Source organism: Zootoca vivipara, chromosome 5 (assembly GCF_965207765.1).
Source record: "Zootoca vivipara chromosome 5, rZooViv2.hap1.1, whole genome shotgun sequence".
Classification (NCBI taxonomy): Eukaryota; Metazoa; Chordata; class Lepidosauria; order Squamata; family Lacertidae; genus Zootoca; species Zootoca vivipara.
This window is the reverse complement of record NC_142588.1, coordinates 75,405,423-75,423,620: the sequence shown is the minus strand read 5'-3', so window position 1 is coordinate 75,423,620 and position 18,198 is coordinate 75,405,423. Positions and strand designations below refer to the sequence as shown.

The 18,198-nt window shown below is 44.1% G+C and overlaps 1 protein-coding gene across 1 annotated transcript in view; it reads left to right on the top strand.

The window, feature by feature from the left end:
• Positions 1-2,366: 2,366 nt before the first annotated feature.
• GPR149 (G protein-coupled receptor 149) overlaps positions 2,367-18,198 on the top strand; it is a 40,731-nt gene continuing 24,899 nt past the window's right edge. The window contains exons 1-3 of the mRNA XM_060274193.2: positions 2,367-3,462; positions 9,089-9,281; positions 14,327-14,781. Of these exons, the coding sequence (XP_060130176.1) occupies positions 2,503-3,462; positions 9,089-9,281; positions 14,327-14,781 (1,608 nt within the window). The 5' untranslated portion in view covers positions 2,367-2,502. The remainder of the gene's footprint in view (positions 3,463-9,088; positions 9,282-14,326; positions 14,782-18,198) is intronic.

Below are 18,198 nucleotides of genomic sequence, written 5' to 3'. Positions count from 1 at the left end.
GGAACTGCCAGAAGGCCCTCAGAGCTGGACCTCGGTGTCCAGGCTGAACGATGGGGATGGAGACACTCCTTCAGGCAAAGAGATAGCAAGAGAACCAGGACTGTACAAACCCAACACATGTGGTGAGCAATTGCCCTCAGCCATCCCACTCTGTGTATAGGTGCAAAGCATAGACTCATACAATTGTAGAATTGTAGAGTTGGAAAGGACCACAGGGGTCATCTAGTCCAACCCCCTGCAATGCAGGCATCTCAGCTAAAGCATCCTTGACAGATGGGATGCTTCTAATATCACGGAATGAACCATTTATCATAGAAATGGGAACCTGGGAGAAGAAGAGGCTGGATCTAAGTCAGAACTCTCCACAGGAACAAATGCCCAGTAAAAATTCAGAAAATGTTTTTTGTGTGTGACTCATGCAAATAGGTCACCATTTGTCAGCGCAGCCCCCTCTCCCAATCAGCGGGGGAAATCACAGCCCCCTGCCCCCCCTTTGCAATTTTTCAGCGGACAAGTCAGGGGGTCCATCAGTTTTCAGTTCTAGCTTATACTTAGAGCTCAGGAGTTTTGGAAGTTCCACCAGGCTTTGCATTTTGGAGCTGCACAAATCATCCATAGCCATATTAAATTTATTTTATTAACTTACTGAGGGGCAAGTAGCAACAAGGTGGCCAATTTTTGCTGATGGTGCTAAATTGTTCAGGGTCATTAAGTATGAGAAGATTGTGAAGAGCTCCAAAAGTGCTTCTCCCAAAGGAGTGAATGACAAATGCAATTCATTGTAAAGAAGTGTACAGTAATGGATGTTGGGGCAATAATAATAAACATAATTTCACAAGTATATGCTCATGGTGTCTGAACTGGTGGTGACTCACCAGGACTGAGACTTTGGGGTTATAGTAGTTGGTAGCTCAATGAAGGTGTTGACCCTGTGCGCTGTTGCGAAAAAAGCTAATCCCATGCTAGTGGTAATTAGGAAAAGAATTGAAAATGAAACTGCGAACATCATACCATTGCATAAATCTATGCTGCAAACGCATTTGGAATACTGTACGGTTCTGGTCATCTCACCTCAAAAAGGGTATTGAACGAGTTGGAAAATGTTCAGAAAAGGGATACCAAAAAGATCAAGGGGGTGGAGCCACTGCCATATGAAGAAAGGTTGCAGCATTAGGCACAAGAGCACTCCCCACCCCCACCCCCACCCCCGCCATGGCTTCTAGCAACTGGTATTCAGAAGCATTAATGCCTCGCCCATGGCTAGTAACCATTGATAGCCTTCTCCTCCGTGAATTTGCCTAATGTTCTTTTTAAAGGCATCCAAGCTGGTGGCCATCACTCCCTCCTGTGGGAGTGAGTTCCACAGTCCAACTCTAACTGCATCAGTACTTCCTTGCATCCCGGGTCTTAGTCCAACCCCTAACCACAATACGGCCTTTATGGCTTTAACACCAAGCCCGTCCGTCCCCCGTCCCGCCCCGCGCGCACCGCTACGCTTTGCTTAATACCCTCCCTGATGAAGAGTTCTGGAGACCTCAAAAGCTTGCTCACTATTTCGTGACGTTTGGGTGCCTTCCTGAAAGCATTGCTCTGTGTGGATTTTGAACGGCTACTTTGCCTATACTGCCGGTGGGAGCAGGTGGGGGGGAGTGCATCTAACGTGCACTAAATGTATCTGAAGCGCAGCATTTTGGTGTGATCGAGAGTACAACATCCTTTTGGCTAAATGGCATCCCCGCGCGCCCATCTCCGTGGTTAGCCAAAAGTACGGCGCAAGCGATAGGGATTGTATTGCTGAAGGTTGCAGCTGCCTGGAGCGTCTCCAGGCTTGGGAGAGGTGACATTTCTGGCTCGCAGCAGGTCTCTCCTTTTTTGCACTGGGTGGAAGTGTCAGCGTCGAGGGCGTGGCTTGGCAAGGGCGCGCCCCTCTTCCTTGGCTCCTGCTCGGAGAGCCAGCTCCGTTGAGAAAGACACTTTCCTCCCTTCTGCTACCCGGCTTCTGTCTGACTCCTCCCTCCTGCAGCTCTGAATAGTGCAGAGCGAGCCAACGAGCTTCTGCCTTTCTCCCCCCGCTGCTATAGTTCCTTCTCAGCCGGCAGCGTGAGACCGAGATTCTCCTTTCTTTCCACTACCGCACGTTTTCTGGTACCTGCTGGACGCGTCTGACTTGCAGAGCTAAACTTGATCAAAAGGATTATAGAGGATCCGGGACCCATTCAAAAACAGAGGAATCACGTTGCCTTATTTTCTTGCATCTTTTTCTCCCTGGCGCTTAATGCTCCTTTTTAAAACTATGTGACAGCTTGACTGGGCTTGCTTGACTGCATCCTAAGCAGGTCTCCAGGGAAAAGGGTGCTGGACAAGGGATTTATCTATGCAGTCCAACAAACTTGGAGGAGGAGATCAGAAATTCACTGTGAAGCCAACAGTTTTGGTGTCCTCAGATGAGAACTCCCAGAATTGGTGGGAAGGCAAAATAACACCCCACCCATCCCAAGAACCATGTCGGTCACTCTGAGCAATGTCTCATCAAACGGGACGAGCCACCACGGGATTATGGATATACCCAAAGGGCAGAAGCCTTTGAATCTCTTCCTTTTCTGCTTGACTTTTATCATCACGTTCACCACCCTCTTGGGCAGCATATATTCGCTGGTGTCTCTGCTGAGGATGCAGAGCAAAAGTACTGTCTCCATGCTGGTGACTTCTTTGACGGTGGACGATCTGATCAGTGTGGCACCAGCAACAATCTTCATGCTCAAGCATTGGTTGGATGAGATGCTCCCCCAGACCTTGTGCACGGCTTCGGCGCTGCTGTACTTATTCCAGGGCTTTTCCAGCAATCTGATGGGGTCACTCATAGTTTCTTATAACTTCTACAGCCTTAGCAAGATGGGAACCGGCCAAGGGGCCACCAAGAGGCCGGTCAGCATGGTCTGGGCCGTTCTCACTATCTGGATTGTCAGCCTACTGATCTGTATTTTGCCTCTCTGCGGCTGGGGTAGCTATGCCTCCACCCCTTGGGGGTGCCTGACAGACTGCACAAGCTCTTACATTTTATTCCTCTTTATCGTCTACTCGCTGTGCTTCTGCCTCCTCCTCGTGCTTTCCATCCCTTTAATTTATCAGCTGCTGTGTTCAGATGAGCAGCAGCATCTGTACGACGATTATCACCAAATTGCCCGAGGCTATTTCTCCCCTGGGTCACCTCCGACTGGCGGTCGTCACACCCCTTCCCTCTCTCCGGAAGACACTCTGAGCAAAACCTTAAAGCATTTCCAAGGCACTTGTCCAAATGCTGACCTCAAAGTTAGGCAAAGCCCAGTGGACCATTATGGACTGGATCGCTACGGCATGCAAGAGGGGCCCTACAACAGCCGAACCCTCACTGTGGAATTTGCTCAGAAGCGCTTTTCCCTGATTCTGGCGCTGACCAAAGTCACACTTTGGCTCCCAATGATGGTAAAATCAAACCAAGTTTCTTTCTCTATTTGTAATGTTCCGGGGGCTGGGAGGGGAGTATTGGATGAAATTTAAACCATGTGCCATTGAACACAGAGCAAATGAGGCAACTTTCCCATGTAACTTGCACTGGACATCTTCAACACCGGATAGTCCAGTTAAAAGTTACTGGCTTGTTTGCTTTTTAATCATTTTATTCTGTAAGTCCATCAAATCAGCTACTAAGAGTTAAACGGATTGCCCACCAGAGATTCATTGCATATATTACTGTCATTTCAATCAAACCCTGTGCTGTTAGTATGCTGGCAAATCCTGTATCAGCAACTCTTAATTATTTTAGTTTGCTGAGTGTGCAAGAGCCCCCTCCATGCATATCAGTGTCTTCTTATGGAAAGGGCTGGACTTTTAATTGCACGTTCTGATTATCCAGATTTGAGTGAACAGATTTGTATTGAACATATGTTTTCATGGGCATCGACAAAGGATCATGCCAAACCAAGGCTCCAGCTAATTACTTAATTGACTCTGGTTTTATGCTAGGGTAAGCATTCTATGAATAAGCTTTGTAGAGTGAGTCAAAAAAGAAAACCAATTGGAAGGGCAGGCCAAGGGTTACTTTTTCAAGCAACCGGACAGGCTGTGGGTTGACTGCATGAAATCCATCAGAGCATCTGCAGAATCCTCCTGAGGCACACCCTTTGGCAGTGGGTTGCCAGAGGCTGTAAAATGGAAAGGTTTCTCAGAAGCAAAGGTTTGTGTGTTTGCTTATGGTTTTGTAAATAATGAGGGCTGCTGAAAACTGCTTTGCTTCAGGGTGCGGATAAGTGCTGCGTGACACCTGTGAAACTCACTCAGAGCCGCACATAGCACATGTGAATGCCTTGAACTAAGAATCCTTTGCTTTAAGTTTTCTCTTCTCCAGTTCCTTTCCCCAAATTCACCTTGACCCTGAAGCCTTTGAGTTGACCTTTAAATCATCCCCCCAACAGTGATTATGGTTGAATTTCTAAGCATACTTTTCGGGAGTCAGCACCATTGAATGTAGTTCCCCCCTCCATTTGTGGCCTCCTCACCAGTGAGATTTAGACTGTAAGGTTTGTGGCAGTAGGGACCTTCTCTTTTCCTTGCGAAATGATACTCATTGATGGCACTGTATAAATCATCTATCATCATTATCAGTGCCATCATCTGAGAGGTGTGTTTCTGTCTCCCAGCATTACCTCAAGTGGACTTTTATTAATAGCCTCAGGGTCAAAGCTACTTCTCTGCCAGAGCAAAGGCATCAATATTTATTGTTTCACTTGAAGCAACTGACACAGATGGGAGTTGCACTGGAACATTTGCTTCTCAGCATCTGTCAGGATTCAAAGTCACAAAGCTCGTCTTCGACGGATTCCAGAGGAACAAGAATGCTGGTTTGCTGCTGCGCGAACACTCTAGAGTGCAAGAGACCAGAAGCAAGCCCTGATGGGTTCAATGGGGCATACGCCCAGGTAAGCCTAACTGGCTTACAACCATGTGTCTTTTTGTAGATGGCAACCTCATTGTGTATATGTGCTTCAGAGCCAATGCCTATTGAGACCTGCATTCTTTTATAATAGGGTTAACCAATGTAAAATAGGGTTGACCAACCTTATAGATGTAGCTGGGCTACTGGCAATGTTGGCTTGGGCTGATGGGAGTTGGGAATCCAAATTATCTGGAGGGCCCTGTGGTGTCCATCCCTGTTTTAAAATGCCACAAATATTACACTGTTACATATTTAGAGTGTACTGGGAGTTATTGAAAATAAAGGCTAAGGTTATGCATAGGCTTTCAATGAACAGTGGGCTATCAAAAACTGTACTGCAGCAGGTGCATTCCTAAGAACCAAGGTTTTAACAACAACAAAAAGATAATGAGCATGCAGAAGTCATGCGATTCTTGAGCATGACCACAATGCAGTGAGAAATTGGCGATTGTAAATATACATAATGGAACATCCCACATAATCCTTAATTCAAACCCCAGAAGACACAAGCAAATGTGTGGGTAAATTCTGTTCTGAATTCAATTATCCTTTGTGGATTCTTTAAAAGAAATAAATAAAATAAAAGGCAACTTCACATATTACCGGTACCTTTGGTGTACACATGTATGATTCATAAGTGTGCCTATGACAAATGGGTGTGTACCACGAGCAGGGGAGAGATGAGAGGAAATAATACTGATGACACAGAACCATGGCAGAAGATCAGCCACACACTGTATCAAGTACAGCTTGACTGAGGAAAAGCATGGGATTCTGGTGACCTTGTTCCAAACGCAAAATGCTGCCCGAAAGCCTTGACCACACCAAACTACTGCATCATGATGGGAGATGGGCAGGAAGCCAACCCCGCCAACCACCAATGCTATTCCTCTGGCTGTAGCTCAGGCATCCCCAAACTCAGCCCTCCAGCTGTTTGGGGACTACAATTCCCACCATCCTTTACCACTGGTCCTGTTAGCTAGGGAAGATGGGAGTTGTAGTCCCAAAACAGCTGGAGGGCCGAGTTTGGGGATGCCTGCTGTAGCTCTTCTCAACGGGTGCAAGTAATGGTGATATTCAGAAACAAAGATGGGCTGCTCTATGCCCCATAGCCCCTTAAGATGTGGGTTTCCCAGTGTGAGAGGTCATGGAGCCCACCTCAAGTTCCTCTGGACTGAAGTTCCTGCCTAATGCCTTTGCATCTGTATGGTAAAATCACAGTTGTGACAAATAGTGCCACAGGGATGGTAGAGTTAAATATAGGTTCATCAAACAAACTAGCTGCCAAGGCAAGCCAGTTATGAACAGGAAAACATAAGAAGAGCCTGCTGGAACAGGGCAGTGGTCCATCTAGTCCAGCATCCTGTTCTCACAGTGGCCAACCAGATGCCTGTAGGAAATCCAGAAGCAGGGCCCAAGCACAAGAACACTATCCCCTCCTGTGGTTTCCAGAAACTGGTATGGATAAGCATTGCAATTTCCAACTAGGGAGGCAGGGGCTAGCCATCATGGCTTGTAGCCATCAATAGCCCTCTCCTTCATGAATCTGTCTAATCTTCTTTCAAAGCCATCTAGGTTGGTGGCCATCATTGCCTCCCATGGGAGCGAGTTCTATAGTCTAACCATGCACTGCTGCTGCATAAGAGAGTACTTTTTTTAAATCTGTCCTGAGTCTTCAGGGACATGAAACCTGAAGAATCATGGTTTACAGGAAGAAACCCTATACACATACACATGCATAGAGCCATTTACAAACTGATGTTGATTGCATGTTGGCTGGGGAATGTGTCCAACAGGCTTGCTAGTGTCTCATTCACGATGGCCTCTCCATTTTATACACTTCTTGTTCTTGTGGAGAAGCTGGTAAGATATTGTTAGGTTTCTATTTCTTCCCACTGCGAGACAGTCACGAGACTGTGTTGATATATTCCAGCAAAAGACTGTTGGATCACGGGAGCAGGTGTTGCTGTATCCTGTTTCCGTTTGGTGTTTTTCTTCTTCTTCGGACTTCTCTCAGCGAGAGGAGACATGCTTTCCTTTGTTCTGCTTCATTCTTAGCAATAAAAGTAGGTGAGTGCACACATCTCTGCCTCAGTCCGTCTGTGTTTTTACTCTGCAAGGCCAGATGTGGTTACTGTTAAGTAGATTTGTAGCTGATGGAGTAACCAAAACCAAAGAGTGTTCATCAATGGTTCCTCGTCATCCAGGAAAAAAGTGGGGTGCCCCACTGCCACAAGGTTCTGTCCTTGCCCCATTGTTGTTCAACATCTTTATAAATGACATGGATGAAGAAATTGAGGGGATGCTCATCAAATTTGTAGCTGACACCAAGCTGGGAGGGGTAGCTAATGTTGCAGGATGACCTTAACACATTGGACAACTGGGTCAAAGCTAACAAAATGAATTTCAATAGGAGAAATGTAAAGTTCTACAACTAGGCAGGAAAAGCAGCTACACAAATGTAAGAAGGTGGGGGACACCTGGCTTACTAGTAGAACATGTAAAAAGGATCATGGGGTCTTAGTAGACCACAAGCTTAACATGAGTCAACAGGATGATGCAGAAGCAAGATAAGCTAATGCTATTCTAGGTTGTATCAACAGAAGTATAGTGTCCAAATCAAAGGAAGTCATATTATCACTCCATTCTGCCTGGGTCAGACCACATCTGGAATACTGTGTCCAGTTCTGGGCACCACAATTTAAGAATATTGGACCTAAGCATAGGCTATATTGCAGAGATGAAGAACCTTCATCCCAGGGGCCTAATTAGAGCCACCAAGAGTCAGCTGCTTGTAACATCTGTATTACACATTCCATTGGTATGATACTTTCAGGCAGGACTTATTCCTCCAAGGAACCAGACTTACCAAATTTCAAAGACACAAAGAAAAGGCACCTCATTTTATTCTTTTTCTTATTTCTCTTCCTGTAACCTGTGCAGAAATTTGGTTATTTCTCTATGTCAATAAAAACAAATGCGAAAATGAACAAAACAAATGAGAAATGAATAGGCTGTGCACTCGGAATTCATTTGTTTTACTCTCAAATCATATATGTGAATAAAACAAATGGGGCTCATTTTTAATTTGTTTATTTTAATGAATCCACACACTCATGCATCTCCTGAATAGGGCTAGAGTCTCACATTAAAGCAGCTGCTCCCTCCTCACAAAACAACAGGTTGGACACAATCCAGCAAAACATTTAAATGCCTGATTGATTTCAGTAGGAGTGTTAAGCCCATGCTTAAATGAACATGATTTATAAAAGCTTAATATAGTGCAATCATATGTATTTTGTAAGTTCTATTAGGTTCAATTTGTTGTTGTTGTTTAGTCGTTTAGTCGTGTCCGACTCTTCGTGACCGCATGGACCAGAGCACGCCAGGCACTCCTGTCTTCCACTGCCTCCCACAGTTTGGTCAAACTCATGTTCATAGCTTCGAGAACACTGTCCAACCATCTCGTCCTCTGTCGTCCCCTTCTCCTAGTGCCCTCAATCTTTCCCAACATCAGGGTCTTTTCCAGGGAGTCTTCTCTTCTCATGAGGTGGCCAAAGTATTGTAGCCTCAGCTTCAGGATCTGTCCTTCCAGTGAGCGCTCAGGGCCAATTTCCTTCAGAATGGATAGGTTTGATCTTCTTGCAGTCCATGGGACTCTCAAGAGTCTCCTCCAGCACCATAATTCAAAAGCATCAATTCTTCAGCGATCAGCCTTCTTTATGGTTCAATAGGACTTTTTTTGTAGATGATGGGCCATATCCAGCCCTGCAGCTCTTCTGGCAGAAAGGACTTATGTGCATGCAATGGAACTTTATCTTTCTTGCCAGTCTCTTCCAGCCTCCTGTGCACCTCCAAAATCAGCTCCGGAGTGTTGAGGGATGGTTGGTTGCAGATTTGTGTGTACAGTATATAAGAGATGAGATGGAAGTCCCATTGCAACAATAGAACTTTACTGGAGCAGCACTATCTGTACAACCCTCTGTGAGCAACTGAAAGATGCCTTGCACAATTTTCCATTTACCCTTGTATGGTTTGTTTATTTTTCTTCCTTTTACTCATAGTAACAAACAACTAGAGTGTTTTTAATTTCTTTGAATCGTCTCTCTCTTTCAGATTCAAATGGTTGTTCAACACACTGTTGGGTTTCAAAGCCTTTCCTTTGAGATATTCAGCTTTCTGCTAACGCTGCTAGCCGTTACTGTCACCCCAGTATTTGTCTTGTCTGAACACTGGAGTCACCTGCCTTGCGGCTGCATCATCAACTGCAGAAGGAATGTCTACACTGTATCCTCAGAGGAAGGCAAAAGTAAGTACAGAAGGATGATGGGAAGGGACTGGAGGCTAAGCTTCTGACTCTGCCTGGCCCTGAGCAACTTACCCTTCCCAGGGAAAACTGCGCAGAGTTAGTTTGTTTCATCAAAATCTGGTCCACATGGTGCTTTCATATCCCTTTCTTGTATTGTGTGAATGGCTGTTCACATGAATACCACAAAGCTAGGAATGTGTGGGTTTCACCCATGGCAACTTCCTTGATCCCTCTGGATCTGTGGTAGAGCATTTTCTTTGCATGCAGCAGGTCCCAAGTTCAATCTCCAATGAAGGCTAAGAATGCCCAGTCTCTGAAGCCCTGGAAAGCTGCCTCCAGATAATGTAAACAATACCAAGTTAGATAGACCCAGTGGTCTGACTTAGTATAAGATGCTTTCCTGTGCTGCTTCGTTTGAAATCCCCGAGCTGTCCAGTTCTGAACAACTTGTAACCAACCAAGTCAAACACAGCCCATCAACAATACAGTGGTACCTCGGTTTACAACCACAATTGGTTCCGGAAGTCTGTACTTAACCTGAAGCGTACTTAACCTGAATCGAACTTTCCCATTGAAAGTAATGGAAAGTGGATTAATCCGTTCCAGATGGGTCCGTGGAGTACTCAACCTGAAGCGTACTTAACCCAAAGTATGAGTGTAATTAGTTCTGGAAATCTGTACTTAAACTGATGCGTACTTAACCTGAAGCGAACTTTCCCATTGAAAGTAATGGAAAGTGAATTAAATCCATTCCAGATGGGTCCACGGTGTTTGTAAACCGAGGCGGTTGTAAACCGAGGTATGACTGTATTGGATGCCTCCTCACTGATAAACCTGGCTTTTAACAGCATATGGCTACAAGGGGGGAGGGGTCATCAAGTACTTCAGACCTTCAGCCCCAGTGTGTGGCTGGTGGAAGGGCAAGGCCGGTGAGGATGTGATGAAGGGGCAGGGCTAGCAAGCATAACCCTACTCTCCCCTTCATGCAACATAGCTGTCAAGTTTTTTAAAAAGGGATATTCCCTTATGCTGAATAGGCTTCCTCGCAAGAAAAGGGAAAACTTGACAGCTATGGTTAATCGCATGAGGAAATCGACAAGATAGAGCTATAGTGAAGGTCACCCAGTGAGCTTAATGACTGTGCTGGGATTTAAACATTGGTCTCACTGATCTGAGTAACACTGTCTACACTGGCTTTCTCCCAATAAATTTAAAGGTGTAGATGAGAGAGCAGCAGTTTGTTTGTTTTGTTAAATTTAAATCCCTCCCAAAGGAGTCCAGGGCAGGACACCTCAGTGTGTGATCTTTCTTCCTCCGGAAGAGAGCCTCTCTTCTGGACTAGGTGACTAGATTGATGCTTCAGTGTCCCAGCTCCATGTGCCTTGATTCTATGCATGTAACCTAAGAATCATGGCTATCTACATTTAAGGAGGATGTCTTACCGTGTTTCTCATATTATAAGACACGTCTTATATTTATTTTTTCCTCAAAAAAACACACTATGGCTTATTTTCAAGGGATGTCTTATTTTTTTCCTCCTCCTCCTGCCGCGGCCGGCATTGCTGCTGCTCCTATCACTATGTCTTATTTTCGGGGTATGGCTTATATTCCTTGAATGCTTAAAAATCCTGCTATGGCTTATTTTATGGGGATGCCTTAAAATATGAGAAACAGGGTATATCTAAATGCGCACAGTGCAGGACCATTCGAAGAGCTCTGCTGGATGAAACCAAAGGCCTATCTAATCCAGCATTCCCACAGGGGGCAAGCAGATGCTTTGGAGAAGCCCACAGGGACTCTCCTGTTGTTGTTCCCCAGCATCTGGTCTTCAGAGGCATTGTGCTTCAATAGCCATTTATAACCTTATCCTCCACAAATTCCTCTAATTCCCCTCTGAAGCAATCCAAACTGATGGCCATCACTCCCATCTTTTGGGTGCAGATTCTATAGTCTAGTTATGTTCTGTGTGAAGAATTACCCCCTCTTGTTGGTCGTGAATCTCTCAACATGAAGTCCCACCTGCAGTCTTTATAGGCAGCTCACACAGAACTAAACATATTTCAGTAGTTTGACTATGGTTGTTACAGAAATCTTCTTGAAAATGGATCTATGCTCATGACGGAGATGACTTTTGCTCTAAATTGATTCTTCCTCTGGATCTTTCAGAACCTGTTTCCCAACTACAGTGTTTGCTGTGTGTCAAGAAGCAATTTGTTACTGATAGTGCTTTGTAACAAACTGGCTCCGGCTCCGATACAATATTTACAAAGTGAAATATGTGACAGATGGCAAGGCAATGATTACCTAATCATTTCGAAACTGAATTTCCCTTTTGTTTTTGTTTTTTTGCCAAGGGTTATTCTATCTCACCAGCACCCCATGCAAAATATTTACCACGCAGAATTAAGCAACTTAAAATATAGCTCATGTGCCCAGTGCCACCATGACCTTAATACATTTATTTAGAATACCGTAATTATAAACCACCCCGCCCCCGCCCCCAACATAACCAATCTCTGAGCATGGTACATACAGTACAATTAAAACTCATCCAGACTGAACAACCACAATAAGAAAACAATTTAATAACAAAAGCAGATGAAAGAAATAGATTAAAATCCTCAAGGCACAGATTCTTAACAACACAAGTGAGTTGTAAGAACTAAACAGCTAATGTTCTGCAAATGTCTGGGCAAAACAAATAGGCTTTTTGCTTGATGCTTGGTAAAGATGAGGTGCCATGCATACTGCTAAGGCAGGGGTAGACACACTTCTTTGGCCCAAGTGCCAAACCCTTGTCCAATTCCCAGGGGGATCACATGTCAGGAGTGGGTGTGGCAAAAACTGGGTGTGACAGTCTGCAGACACAGAAACACACATACACACCACTTACTGGCTGATCCGTGCAGATCTGTGGGTGGCCGGGGGGGGGGTATCAATCCCTCTGTTCATAAAAATACCTGATCAGATGTATCAGATTTGTATCCTCAAAAGTGCACTAATCTCTCTACATTCCAGTGGTGTGCCTGCTCAGTTTCTTTGTTCTTTCTGCTGCTGCCGCAGCCACCCAATGGGTAGTTTATTGAGTGAGTAAAATAATTGCAAGGGAGCCCAGATCAGGTCAGTTGGCCACCATCTAACTAGCCACTAGCATTAAGAAGGACCTTATAAAAGCAAAAAGCCCACACTATATTTCTTTAAGTGGGCTCTTTGGGAAATCCCATTTCAATTTGCTTCTATTTCTATCCCACTCTGTTCCAAAGATTGGGAATGATAAACAATGGGGATGGGGAACCTGTGGTTCTCTAGATGTTGCTGAACTACAACTAACATCATTCCTGAACAATGGTCATGCTGGCTGCGGCTGGTGGAAGCTGTGGTCCAATAACAGCTGGAGGGCCACAGGGTCCCCATCCCTGGTTTAAAGCTTTGATCCAGAGATTCTCTGCATGCAGCATAGGGCTAACCATATAATCCCTTGCACACCTAGCCTCCAAACAGGTAGGTGGTGCTGTTGACTTTGAGGGCAGCACTCACTTGCTTGGATATGTGGAGGTCTGGGGTTCATTCCTTCCACTTCTCTTTTCCTTTGAGGGCAAATGGGGTGGGGGGGGGGAAGAGATGATGCCTCTGACTAGCAATATCATAAGTGACTTGCACAGCTCCCAATCCTACATCAGGAGGAGTGTTGGATCCAGCCTGGGAAATGACTATGGATGCAACTCCAATTTTCTGCATGCTCTTCTTAATTCTGAAGAGATGCTTCCACCTGCCAATTGCCCTTTCTGAATCAATGCCACAAAGCAGATGTAAAGTATCCAATTAAAATTAGATTAAAGCAGCTCAAATGCAACAGATGCTAAATGCGAAACCATCTGCTAACACACACACACCTCCAGAAAACCAGGCAAGATAAGATTGAAATGGCAAACAAGGGATGGGATCCAGAGTAAGTTAGTTGCAGAGTTCCCACTGAAATCAGTGGGTTATTATTATTATTATTATTATTATTATTATTATTATTATTACCCCGCCCATCTGGCTGGGCTTCCCCCGCCACTCTGGGCGGCTTCCAACAAATACAAAAATACATTAAAATATCACAGATTAAAAACTTCCCTAAACAGGGCTGCCTTTAGGTGTTTTCTAAATGTCAGGTAGTTGTTCATCTCCCTGACCTCTGATGTGGGAGGGTGTTCCATAGGGCGGGCGCCACTACCGAGAAGGCCCTCTGCCTGGTTCCCTGTAGCTTTGCTTCTCGCAGTGAGGGAACCTCCAGAAGGCCCTCGGCGCTGGATCTCAGTGTCCGGGCTAAACAATGGGGGTGGAGACGCTCCTTCAGGTATATAGGACCGAGGCCGTTTAGGGCTTTAAAGGTCAGCACCAACACTTTGAATTGTGCTCGGAAACGTACTGGGAGCCAATGTAGGTCTCTTTTAAGGCATGACTGTCTGGTTCCAACCTAATGTGTATAATTTGGCTGTTTTCACAGTTCATTCTGAAATCAGCAGGACATGTGACTTGCCTTTTAGTAGTCTTATGCATACTAACTCCATGTCAACCAGTTCAAACTACACCTTGCTGACTCTCCTGTCATGATGAGTCAGAAAGTTTGTTTTCAGTTTTGCATGTTATCATCCTTCATATGCTGGGTCCCCCAGAAAACAGAGATCAAAACTACTTATAATATCTGGGAAATCACTCTGTTCTCTTCCTAAAAAAAATGAGTCAGCTAATATTGGGTAATGCCAGATATAAGTTCCAGGTGTGGTGGAAGTAGCTGGAAGACACATTAAATCCATTCCAAGGTATATATATGTATTCAGGGCAAATAATGTCTTCACCCTTGGAGCATATGTCTGTCTTCATTTAGCATTGGTGTTTAAGCATTTGGAACATAAGTTGTTGTTTTTTAAATATTGTGTTAAAGTGTGCAATGCAATCCAAATTTATCCCATTTTAGGGTATATGGTTGTTGTTTTTAATGCCAGTACTGCACTTCCTACCAGTTATTTTTAATGCAAACACTTCTTTCCTTTCTTTAGCCAAAAGAAGAGGCTTTGAATTCAATCTGTCATTCCAACAAGGTTATGGAATCTATAAGATATCTCATGACAACCATCACAGTGACGATGGCAACTCTATATCATACCACAGCTTGCTCAACTATGACTGCGAGAATATAAGAGAAACTCAAAAGGACTGCAACAAAATTGAGTTCAGCACCATCTCTCTGGAGGACAGCTCCCTGCTTAAAGAGAGCACTAAGTGCAAAAAAACTGTTGGCACAGACACCAAACAAGACCTTAACAAGGATAAGTTCATGGATTGCCTGCTTTCTGACAAAATGGGAACGTATAAAAAAGAAGAAGTCAGGAATATTGATAAGTGTGCTTTCTTTGAAGAGAAGGAAAGAAGGCTTTCTCATGAGGAGTGCCGAAAACCAGAACTCTCTGACTGGGAGTGGTGCAGAAGTAAGTCGGAAAGGACCCCACGGCAGGTAGAGTCTTTCCTTGTTTTCAAATCTTCTAAAATTGTCTACTTATATGTGTTGCATGTAATGAATACCTTGCAGGCTTGGTGATCTGTGCCTTACTTCTATGTTTTGCAACTTGAGTGTCTATATGACTAAGATTTATGTGAAAAAGAGCCACAGTTGAGCCAGTGTACATCAGCTTCATGGAATGTATTCCTATTTATTTCACTGGCAATAAATAAAGCCTGAAGACTTTGGTTTACCAGCATTGCAGATAGGGTAGAGCTATAGCAAGTATACTTTACCCTAAAGTCTATTCTGGCACTTAGGATGCAGAGAGAGAGAGAGAGAGAGAGAGAGAGAGAGAGAGAGAGAGAGAGAGAGAGAGAGAGAACCTACTAATTACAAGCAGTATTGTTAGCATGAGCATCATCAGCCATGGGAGGTGGAGAAAGTGCAAAATCATTCTGGGATACACACACACACACACACACACACACACAATCACAATCACAATCTCTTGCACGATATCTCCACTTCCTTCCTTTCCATCTTTTGGGCATGACTTTCTTCCATGCTGTTTTTTCATTTCAGCACCCTTTGACATGCTTTCAAACTGTTCACCAATTTCAGTGCCTGATTGCTGCAAACCACCATGTCTCTTTCTCATCTTCTAATTGAAATAATCATATTTCCTCATGATCGGGGTGTAGTGGTAAGTGCAGGAGCTCATCATTACAGTCCCCATAGCAGTCATCTGGATTCCTCCACTATTAGACACTCACACCCCCAGTACATACCCCATTTATTAGAAACTGCATTGCACTCAATGGGGCTTTGATCTGAGTGCATTGGTTCAACTTATAAACCACATAGAGCTGCAACGCAACTTGTAGCATCCAATTAGAAATGTAGACAATTTCACAAAGAAGTGTGGATCCAAGAGCTAGGATGAATTAAGTACTCCACCACAGGAAAGGAATATCCAGACTCTGCTTTGTCTGACTTCTGATATGCTAACCTGTCACAAACCAACTTGAAAGTCTCATTATCACCTCATTCACTTGTGGGAGCAAAGAGAATCTGTCAATTGCCCTGACATTCTGGTGGATTATGTCATCATTCCTGCTGCGGAAAAAAAGCCTCCCTGCTCATTCACCACCCCACACCACCCTCTCTCTGGATCACATCACAGAAAAGTAGCTTCTATGCAGTTTTAACAGTAAGTGAGAAAGGTGCCTCTGTCTGTGAAGATTCAGCTTTCATTTATTTGAAGCAGGCATGGAAACAAGGAAGGTCATTCATGTACCAACCAGATTATGCAAGATCACTGCTATTTAAGGTGGTTAAATATTGAAAGAAGTAGTGTAAGTTTTAAAAATGGTTTTGACCAGTGCTTTTTTCCCTAGAAGAATAGGTGCTGGTACTCACCATGAAGTTGTTACAGTAAGTGCCACACTTTTTAACAACCAAAAAACGAGGTGCGTACTCTTGAGTACCCCCTGAAAAGAAAGCACTGGTTTTCACCAGTGAAACTGTAGTTCAGCACCCTGGACAGAAATATTCTTTGCAATGCACTCATATTCATGGATACTCTGGTAACTAAAAATTAATGATTTAGACCTAAAGACCAAAGCACTTTCTGGGAATACATATTGGACCCATATTTGCAAAGAAAGCCCAGTACTTGCTGTGCTTGCTGCCCCTGCACATCTATCCTCCTTAGAAATGGTGTTTGCATTCCTCAAGCTGTGAAAGGGCAAGCCAGGGCAGATATTCAAAGTGAGGGCTTCATCTCATGTCAATTCATCTTAGCTTTTTTGAGCTTCTCCATATGTATTCTCACAAATTCCTGGTACTGAGAAATTGAGCCAGACTCGCCTCTCCCCAATGCAATTACCTTCAGGTCAATTTGTTACCTTTTTGTTTGTTTATCAAAATATTCATATACTGTACTACAATATCATAAAAAATGTCAAGGTGGTTTACAGAAATACGTGCGTGGAATTAAAACACACAGGCATTTAAAGTCAAAGACTATCAACTAACTATGATGGGGAAAATGTTTTCTTTAATTGCCTGAATGAGCCTGGCAGCGTATAATTTTTTCAGCAGGCATTTAAAGGTTGAAACAAAAGGTACCTGCTGAATCTCTGGGCTGGGCTGATGACCTTAGAGGCTTGGTTTTTTTTCTTGTTGTCAGGTGAGCCTCATCAACTCGGGACAAAGAACAATGCTCCTGCAGATTACCTCAGGGATTGAACTGGGATGTAAAGGTTTCAGCAATTCTTAATGTACCTTGGACCTTGGAGACCCTCATTCCCCTCACAGACCCCCATTCCCCTCACAATTTCTCTAGAAAATTGAGATCAAAACTACTTATTTGAGGGGAATGCTGCATCCTGATGACCAGGCATCCCCAAACTGCGGCCCTCCAGATGTTTTGGACTACAACTCCCATGATCCCTAGCTAACAGGACCAGTGGTCGGGGAAGATGGGAATTGTAGTCGACATCTGGAGGGTCGAAGTTTGGGGATGCCTGCTGATGACTCTCAGCACCCTTAGGAAACTACAGCTCCCAGAATTCTTTGGGGGATGCCCTGACTGTTTAAAGTAGCACCGTAGTGCTTTAAATGTATGGGGTGAATATGGCCTATGACAGCTTCATATGAACAAATGACTGGGACACATCAGTGGGAAGATTGCTGATGTTCTTGGGTCATGCTTACAGCCTTCTCTTGGACATCTGGTTGGCCATTGTGAGAAAAGGCTGCTGGATGAGCTGGGCCTTTGGCCTGCTCTGGCGGGACTCTTAGGTCTTTATGCCCAATGTGTGATGTCAAAACTAGATGGTTGTGGTGTTTGGGGTTTAATACCCCTGTGTGAATATATCAATAGGAATCACCAAACATTTTGCAACAACAAGCCTCTTAACTTGAGATCTTCCCCAGTCTGCTGCTGTATTAGAATAGTTTCAATGATGTGTTTATTGTTTCATTGGGAAGAAGGGAGGGATATAAAATAACAACACCAAGAATGCCCAACAGAAAGGACGTCTCCCCCACCATTGTTCAGCCTGGACACTGAGGTCCAGCGGCGAGGGCCTCCTGGCAGTTCCTTCACTGCAAGGAAATAAACTGATTTTTAGAAGACATAGGAAGGCAAACCTGTTTAGGGAAGTTTTTAATGTTTAATATTTTATCATGTTTTTAATATTCTGTTGGGAACCGCCCGGACAGCGGGGTATGAATAAATATCAATTCAATTCAACACCTTTATTGGCATATATATAAAATATAAAAACAAGGACAAAACATACAACACATATAGGTCATTAGTATAAATAGTAACTCTACATCATACAGAAATAATGGAGAGCAGGAGGAGGGAAAGGCACACAAGGGATCCTCAGCTATCATTGTTGAAGGCTAGATGTATTG